General features: G+C 37.7%; 1 protein-coding gene across 7 annotated transcripts in view; it reads left to right on the forward strand.

Annotated features, from left to right (window-relative positions):
• The window catches only part of CD96 (CD96 molecule), a 94,266-nt gene extending 86,365 nt beyond the window's left edge, over positions 1 to 7,901 (forward strand). For 5 of the 7 annotated variants that reach the window (XM_038582759.1, XM_038582762.1, XM_038582763.1 and 2 more), the window contains 4 exons: positions 847 to 912; positions 1,686 to 1,775; positions 5,444 to 5,567; positions 7,503 to 7,901. In XM_038582759.1, the coding sequence (XP_038438687.1) occupies positions 847 to 912; positions 1,686 to 1,775; positions 5,444 to 5,567; positions 7,503 to 7,611 (389 nt within the window). In that variant the 3' untranslated portion in view covers positions 7,612 to 7,901. The remainder of the gene's footprint in view (positions 1 to 846; positions 913 to 1,685; positions 1,776 to 5,443; positions 5,568 to 7,502) is intronic. The other 2 variants (XM_038582761.1, XM_038582764.1) reach the window with 1 other exon arrangement.
• Positions 7,902 to 8,577: the final 676 nt, after the last annotated feature.

Genomic DNA, 8,577 nt, shown 5'->3' on the forward strand with positions numbered 1-8,577 from the left:
TCTACTTCAAAAAACATAGGTACTGTCCCACTCAAAGGGAATGTTTGCTTCTGAATCCATCAAGATGACTCAACACAGAAGCTAGCAAGGCCTATGACCCAAGAGGCCTGATAATTCACTGTTGACATCATTCAGTTTTCATAGCCAAACAAGAATATCGGCCTATCCACATGTACAAACTATTTTGTTCCTTCGTACATGTTCTACCAAGGTCTTCAAAGTCCTGTTGGCACCTTTGCTTGATTAAAGGCCACCATAACACACCTGGTTATGTCTCCTATGTATTGGGTGGACACCAGAACAGTTACAACACACTCTCTGTGACTGGAGAAACCTCTCCTAATGTTGTGCATCCATTCCTTCCTCCTGCTTCTAAGTGGCCATAATCAAAACCTTCCCTATTGGAGACATCAGGATCACAAGTTTTCACTCAATTCCCACTTTATTTTGGGACATTCTAATGTGTGCTGCAGAATAGTTAAGTAATTTCACTTTACATATTCATTAATAATCTTTTTTTTAATTTTATTATTTTACTGTAAATTATTAGGTCAAGAAGAGATAATAAAATAACTAGTCTTGGGTCCCTGGGTGGCCCAGTTGGTTAAGCATCTGCCTTTGGCTCAGGCCATGATCCTGGGGTCCTGAGATCAAGCCCCACATCAGGCTCCCTGCTCAAGCAGGAGTCTGCTTTTCCCTCTCCCTTCTACCAGGAGTCTGCTTCTCCCTGAGCTTGCTCTCTCTCTCTCCCTTTCTCTCAAATAAATAAATGAAATATTTAAAAATAAATAAAATAACATAACTATTCTTATACAGGTTGACTCTTCCAATATCTTCTTCCTTTAGCAGCTTCATGGATGCCCAACGAAACATATAGTTCATCCTCCTCAGGGGCAAGCTCAACAATTCATGGTGAGTACTTGGGAAATACAGAAAAGAAAGATAGTAGTCTGCTTTATTTGGGCAGAGGTGGAAAAACAAGAACTGGTTCGAAACTCAGATAGATATTGAAAAGTGTACCTTGATGATGAAAATGACAATGAATAGAACCAAAATTTTTCCCAGCCATGGTCTTCAAAGAAGATAGTCAGAGACCAAGTCTTAGATTTTTTTTCTCTATTTTATTTCAAAATGAAATCTATAAAATAGCATATCTTGGATAATTAAATACATTACAATGCATTTAAAATTTCAGTTTTCTGTTATAAAATGAGATGATTTGTCAACACGGATTTGTCTGCTAAGATGGAAGTTTTATTGACCTTATCCAATACATCACAGTAGGAGAATCGGTATTTTGATTGACTGGATCTCTGGTACCCTGGGAGAATAGAGATAGGTTCCATTTTTCTATGGTTCCAACATAAGACATTTTCCTATAACTACTTAAATTTCTCATGGAGATTCTTTAGCAGATATTATTTTGTTCTGTGTGCTATACAGCTTCTTTTTTCTTCTTTAAACCAATAGAGAGTTTCACTCTTTTGGCGGTTGTTAGGTTCTAAGGTCCTAGCCTAGCTGTAGATTGGTTCTTACTAAACCTTATACATAGTACTGTAGGAGCATTTAGGCCATTAAAAATGAGCTCTTCCTAATGGCAAGTGAAATACAATAATATTTTACACCCCTCAATTGGGTTGAGATGGCTATTAGGATTAGTTCAAATATCCCCTGTGCATTCCTAGGTGATGTCTTCACCAGCACAGCCAGAACATTTTCAGAAGTTCCCACAACTGCCAATGGATCTACAAAAAATATTCACATCCATATTACTGGTGAGTCATTTACTTTTTTCTAAATACTGTGTTTTCTCACTCAATGAATATTTGTTGAGTACCTACCATTTGCCAAACACTGTACCAGTTGTTGGGTATACACTGTGAAAGAAGTAGATCTTTCTTGTCTTATATACAGGAGAGACCTTGAAAACACTGGCCTTCTGAATATTATACTCTATTGAAGATGATAAATATTAAGTAAATAGTCATATAATTAAATTTATTTGTGACAGATACTGTGATATAGTATAAGGTTTGTCAGAGTGTAACAAAGGATCTGATATTAAGGAAAGGAACCTCTGAAGATATATTTAAATGAAAATCTGAAAAATGAATAAAGATTAGCCAGGTGAAAAGTAGTGAGAAACATTTTATCCTATGAAAATATATCTTGAGACAAGAAAGATTGTTAGAACAAAGAGTATTTCTATAATTAATAAAATTTTGTCACTACTGAATATAGTTTCTTGTTTTATATCATAAGAGGTCAAGACCCTCCCAGCCCAGGTCTTGATTGTAAGTTCAGAGGCATAATCAACTCTTTCACTTCAAGAGGTGTTCACTTGACTGGTGAACACTCCACTTGAGTATTTACCTTATTCTGTAAAGAAAGTCATCCAGTCCTCAGATCACTGGAGCATTATCCTGCATACAATGTGGCAATAGAACTGCAAACTGAAGTCCTACCAATGTCTTTCAGATTTTGATGCTTTAAAAAACTGCCTAGTTCAAATTCAAACATGGAGCAAGATTGAAGCTTTGCTTCTCCACTGAGACATTTCTAAAGTCAATGGTCTCGTTTTCTGTATTTGGTTGGGAGAAAATATTTAAGCATTGGTTTAAGACCTATTTAAAATCTTTTGTTCTTTTATTTCTCTGAAACTGTAGGAGTAAAATGTTATATCCCTCCATGTTACCAGTGTAGAGCCTAGTAAATTTTTTTTTTTTAATTTTTATTTATTTATGATAGTCACAGAGAGAGAGAGAGAGAGGCAGAGACACAGGCAGAGGGAGAAGCAGGCTCCATGCACCGGGAGCCTGACGTGGGAATCGATCCCGGGTCTCCAGGATCGCGCCCTGGGCCAAAGGCAGGCGCCAAACCGCTGCGCCACCCAGGGATCCCGAGCCTAGTAAATTTTGACTTGACTAAAACAGAACCTTGTATAGTCTTGGGTTGACTATTTCTAAGATTGTTTCTTTTATGATCATAATACTCTAGTCTTTAACAGTTCCACTACTACAATAAACTAGTGTGAACTAGTTAACTGCACATACAACATAGCGTATGGGTAGGTCTTATAGGAGTACATGGGCTTCCAGAGTACCCTCAGCATATGCTGGGCTGAGGTTGGGTGAGCATCAGGAAGACTCCAACTCTCTAGATGTGTGTTGTAAACATGACAACATCATATTGCCACAGTCCAAACTAGGTAAAACATAGAAAAGATTTGGTAACTAATATTTTGAATCTAAGGTTTCTTTGCCTATATATTTTGAGGCTTAGCTTCATAAAAAGCACTATAATAAATATGAGGCAATGAAAGAAATTAAAAACCTAATCTCCACCTACAATCAGTTGACAATCTAGTTGAAACAATGAAAGAAAATCAATCCGGGTAATTCTGATACAAAATGGACTTTTTGTCAAAATGGTCTACATAATCTCAAGAGCTATCCATGGGGCGCCTGGGTGGATCCATCCACTAAGCCTGGGTGGCTTAGTTAAGTGTCTGCCTTTGACTCAGGCCATGGTCCTGGGATCGAGCCCCTTGTCAGGCTATCTGCTCAGTGGGGAGCCTGCTTCTCCTTCTCCCTCTGCCTGCTGCTTTGCGTGCTTGTGTCCTCTCTTTTGGTTTTCTGTCAAATAAATAAGTAAATAAGTAGATAGATAGATGATAGATAGATAGATAGATAGATAGATAGATAGATAGATAAAATCTTTAAGAAAAAAAAAGATCTATCCATAATGTATGGAATTTCACTGGGGTGTTGTTAGAAATAACAATAGCCTAGAAACAATTTAACCCTCAAACATTAAGAAACCAATTAAATAAGCCATGATACATCTATACATTTGGGAGCTATCCACTCTTTTAATCAAATAAGGTAAATCTCTATGCACTGCCTGTGGAAGTATTCCAAGAGCACTTTTTTTTTTAAGAAGAAAGAAGGCAGGGACAGAACAGTATGTATAGTATGCCCTCATTTCTAAGAAGAGAGACATATATTCATGATACATAAGTATGTTTATATATGCATATAAAATTTTCAGTGTGATACATAATTATCAAAATTTATTGCCTCTAATATGCATAACTGGCATCCAAAATCATAAGGACACTTCCTTTTTCATTACAGTTTTATATTTCTGTGCTGTTTGAACATGGTTGTAAAATGCTTTTTAAAAATGAAAATATTAAGTAACTATGGACTTATAAACATTTCCTTTTATTCTATACAGTAGAATCAGACAACCTTATTTCTTAAGAGAGTCTATTTTCTTCATTCTTCCTTCATATTAGAAGTAAAACAGTCCAGAATATGATATTTACATTGCCTTCGGTCTAAAATCAACAATATCTGTAAGTCTTTGATTCACACAATTTGACTCGGTGTACAAATGCTAAAAATGTAATGAATTGAGTGTGGATATAATCAGAAAGGCTAAGAAAAATCAGTGCATGTATCAACCACCAATGTAATTTCTGCCAGCCCTCTACTTTTGACTCCCTCCCTTTGCAGACCATAGAAAGAGCAAAACTAACTGGTTTCACTTTTATCCCTTTTGTTACTTCTCTTTCTATTGTGGATACATATAGGAGAAAGAAAGAAAAAAGAAGGAAGGTGGTAGAAAGGATTTAAAAAATCCCTATTTTTTTGGGCAGCCAAGGTGGTTCCAGTTTAGCGCTGCCTTCAGCCCAGGGCCTGATCCTGGAGACCTGGGGTCGAGTCCCACGTCGGTCCCTGCATGGAGCCTGCTTCTCTCTCTGCCTGTGTCTCTGACTCTGTGTGTGTCTCATGAATAAATAAATAAAATCTTTAAAAAAATCTCTATTTTGGATATCATTCCTTGAGTGACATCTAAATTAAAAGTCTTGGATGATGGTGTTTTGAGCACTACAAATCTATAGATAATAGCCAAGCCTTCTCAGTTTTGGATTTTTAGGGCATCGGAACATTAAAATGTTAAAATGCTTTTTACTCTTTCTTCCTCTTCCTAATACACTAATATCCCATAAAGCATTTGATGATTCCTTAAAGAATAAGAGAAGACAAAGCTAGGCCATTATTTCACATATAAAGTTTCCTTTACTGGAGTAAATTTGTTATACAGATTTAAGCTTATCCCTTTTATTTATTCATTCTTACAAATGACATTTCATTGGCCATTATGTGACAGAAATTATCCAGGGCCTTGGGAAAAAGAAAAGAAAAAAAAAAGGATTAGTTCTGGAAAATTCTAAGAAGGAAGACATTCACCAAAAAAGTTAACTGCAGACACACAAAAACAGAAGTAAGAACAAGGCATAGATATGATCGCAGAGCATGATTGTGGTCAGTGATGGCTGTTGGAGAAAACAGGTAGAAGAGACAGTTCAATTCATCCTGCTTTCTAATTGCCAAAGTTTGGCATTAATGTTTGTCTCTCTTTATGCCCTTTGCAGGTATTTCGGTTAATAGACCTAAAGATGGAATGTCCTGGCCGGTGATCGTAGCAGCTCTACTCTCTTTCTGCGTAGCATTGTTTGGTCTTGGAGTGAGAAAATGGTGTCAATATCAGAAGGAAATGTGAGTATACTGAATCTGCAGGAACAGGGATACTTTTTCAGTACAAAATATGCACTCAGCACTTTAAATATCACTCCTATATGAAGTTCCTCTCACACAGAACTGTGGAAATGAGGCCCAGAGAAGCTCAGAGAAACTCCCCAGCTTGCCCAGGATCATCCAGCTGGGATGAGTTGCACAACTGACTCAGTGTCCCCCTCGATCTATTCAGTCTGTGACAGTCTGGAAGAAGTCAGTGGGCATGAAATGAGAACTGAGCCTTGCCTCACCTCAAACACTAAAACTGATTTTTCTTTTAATCTTCATTATTTTTTCATTTTCATGCATCTCTGAACTGCCTGGGCCCAGCTGGGCTCAGATGCTCAAGTGTGAAATTGAGTGAGAAAGGTAATTTTAAGAAACTCCAGCTGCTTTTCAGCAGAATGGGCTTTTACCATCCTTTTCCTTTTTCCCTAAGGACAGAAGAAAATAAACTGTGGGTTACCCCTCTTTTGTCTTATTAAAATATTTTCCAAAAATCTTTTCCCTCCACTCCACAATCTGAAATGGCATGTAAGATTAAGCTTCATTTTTCTGACTTGGCTATTTTGGATCCAGATTAGACCATGATCAGAGGAGATCCCTACAACACACAGATTCCTCTTCCACTTCTCTTACTGCTACCATCTAAGATGCCAGTGACCACTGTACAGTACCTTCTACTAAAAGTAACCTCAAAGACTCTATAACCATGTGAAGGGAGTATTTCATGGTGAAAAAAAAAAAAAAAAACACTAAAGCAGTAGTCAGAAATCCTGGGCTCTTGTCCAAGGACTATACTTTGGCTACCATATGACCTTGAGGACTTCATAATTTCCCTGAAAATACAGAAGTACAAATTTCTCAGAATTCTATCTAACTTTTGAAATATATTGTTGGCATCAAAGCATCAGAAAAACAGGTAATAAGCATTAGATATTTTTATTAAAATGAGAAAATGGAAATCTGAAATTTTGAATTGATTTTTTATCACTCTATTCAAATGTTTGTGTTATATAGAGATGAGAATCTCTCTCTCTCTCTCTCTCTCTCTCTCTCTCTCTCTGTGTGTGTGTGTGTGTGTGTATATGTATGTGTGTGTCTTTCTCCATGTCCATGTCCATGTCCCTGATCATGTCCATCTTTCTGGAGAAATTAAGGTGCTATGGATTTACCAACAAAGGGTAGAGGTGTTTGAGTCAGGGATAGAAATCTGCTCACAGATGAATTTCCATGGCTTGATATCAACAGATCTGGAGCATTTGTACAGCTAAATCCCAAACTTACGTATATATCTGATGCACTTCAGACAAAGAGATGTGTTGTGCTAACATAGAACAGTACTGTAAGAATGTTCACTGATTCAAATGTAAGGGATTCCGGCATTAACCTTCCAGTACCAACCAATTCAAGGATTCAGAAGAGCTTTTCTTCCCACCTCAACCCTATCCTCACAGTATACAGTGAATGTGTGGGTGAAGGCTGGGGGTAAGGTTGGCAAAGAGATTATTTGAAAAGATTCACTCTTCAGTCCCAGAATTTAAAAATTTTGTCTCTGGGGGAGTGTGTTAACCCACATAAGAGAAACACTTCTATTAGGAGGCAGTTGCTATGGAGAGTATGGGTTCTGGTTAAAAGACCAGAGTTGCTGAAGACCTTGAGCCTCAGTATTATCTGTAGAATGGTGAATCCCATCCCTAGATACAAATTAAATAATGTTATGATAAAAATGCTTTGCAATCTATAAAATACCATAAAAATATTAATTAATGATATTATCATAACATGGCTAATGAGCAGAAGGAAAAATTCTGAGGGGACTGGTGGGCATGTCTCTTTCTCTGTTCCCTACTTTCCTATTTCCTTGAATCATTGCTTCACATTCTTAGCATTGAAAGAGTGATGTTTTGTTCCTAGCATGGAAAGACCCCCGCCTTTCAAGCCACCCCCACCTCCCGTCAAGTACACTTGCATTCAAGAGTCCATTGGAAGTGATTTGCCTTGTCATGAGTTGGAGACACTCTAGTCTCTCGAGACTTTGCTGACTAGAACTCTGCTAGAATCCTGTGAGAAGGTGGATATTGTGCTTTGTTAATATAATTGCCCTCTAGCCGAGCCTGTACTGCAGCTGCAATGGATGTCAGAAGAGAATGACCTGTTTCCCAGCAACTCAGCTTGTTTCATCTGCACATGCCTGAAACTGAGCAAGAATGAGAGGCAATGTCATGCACATACCCAATGCGATCTGTAGGAATTTTCTTGCTTATGTAAGAAGTGCAAATTAGACTGCTGTTATTAAAAAGTACTTGCAGTGTTTTTGTTTTTCATTTTAGTTCTCTGACTGAGGTGACGACAGTGGTTTCAAGCATATGTCCAAGCCAAATCCTCTTCTATTTGGGCATCTGCCAACATTCTAAACTATTTGCCAAAAGTATGATCATCTCTGAGGTTTGTTGCATTCCCTAGGAAAATTACAAAAAGAAGAAAATGTAAAGGCTCTATCAAGTGTTCCAAATAAGTGCAAGTAGTCTGTGTACTGAAAATATTTTGCTAATTTTCGCTGGAGGGAAAACCGAATACGAATACCTTGCAGAGGAACACCAATCCCAATCCTCTTTTTTTTCCCACCGTGTTCCACCCAGCATCCTGCCCCATGGGATGAGGATGGATCAAAGGGAAAACTAGCCAACAACCAAGTAGCCTAGTAGACATAGGTAACACTTCAGTGGCCTCTAAAATGATATGAGCTAAGAGTGGTCTTATCCTCAGCTTTACCTCTGGGTGTGTGTGCATTTGTGAGTGCATATGCATGGGTACATCAAATTACTACCAAGTTGTTACATGAATAAACAGGCACCCTAATCCCAATCCAACTCTTGTAATTCCTATTACTCTCTTTTTATCCGGGGACTCTCATGTTTTTATCTATCTTGAAATACGTACAGGCTCAAATCAGACTAGCATTGATGAATTAATCCTGCTCCTACCAATC

The sequence above is a fragment of the Canis lupus genome, chromosome 33 (genome assembly GCF_011100685.1).
Source record: "Canis lupus familiaris isolate Mischka breed German Shepherd chromosome 33, alternate assembly UU_Cfam_GSD_1.0, whole genome shotgun sequence".
Classification (NCBI taxonomy): Eukaryota; Metazoa; Chordata; class Mammalia; order Carnivora; family Canidae; genus Canis; species Canis lupus.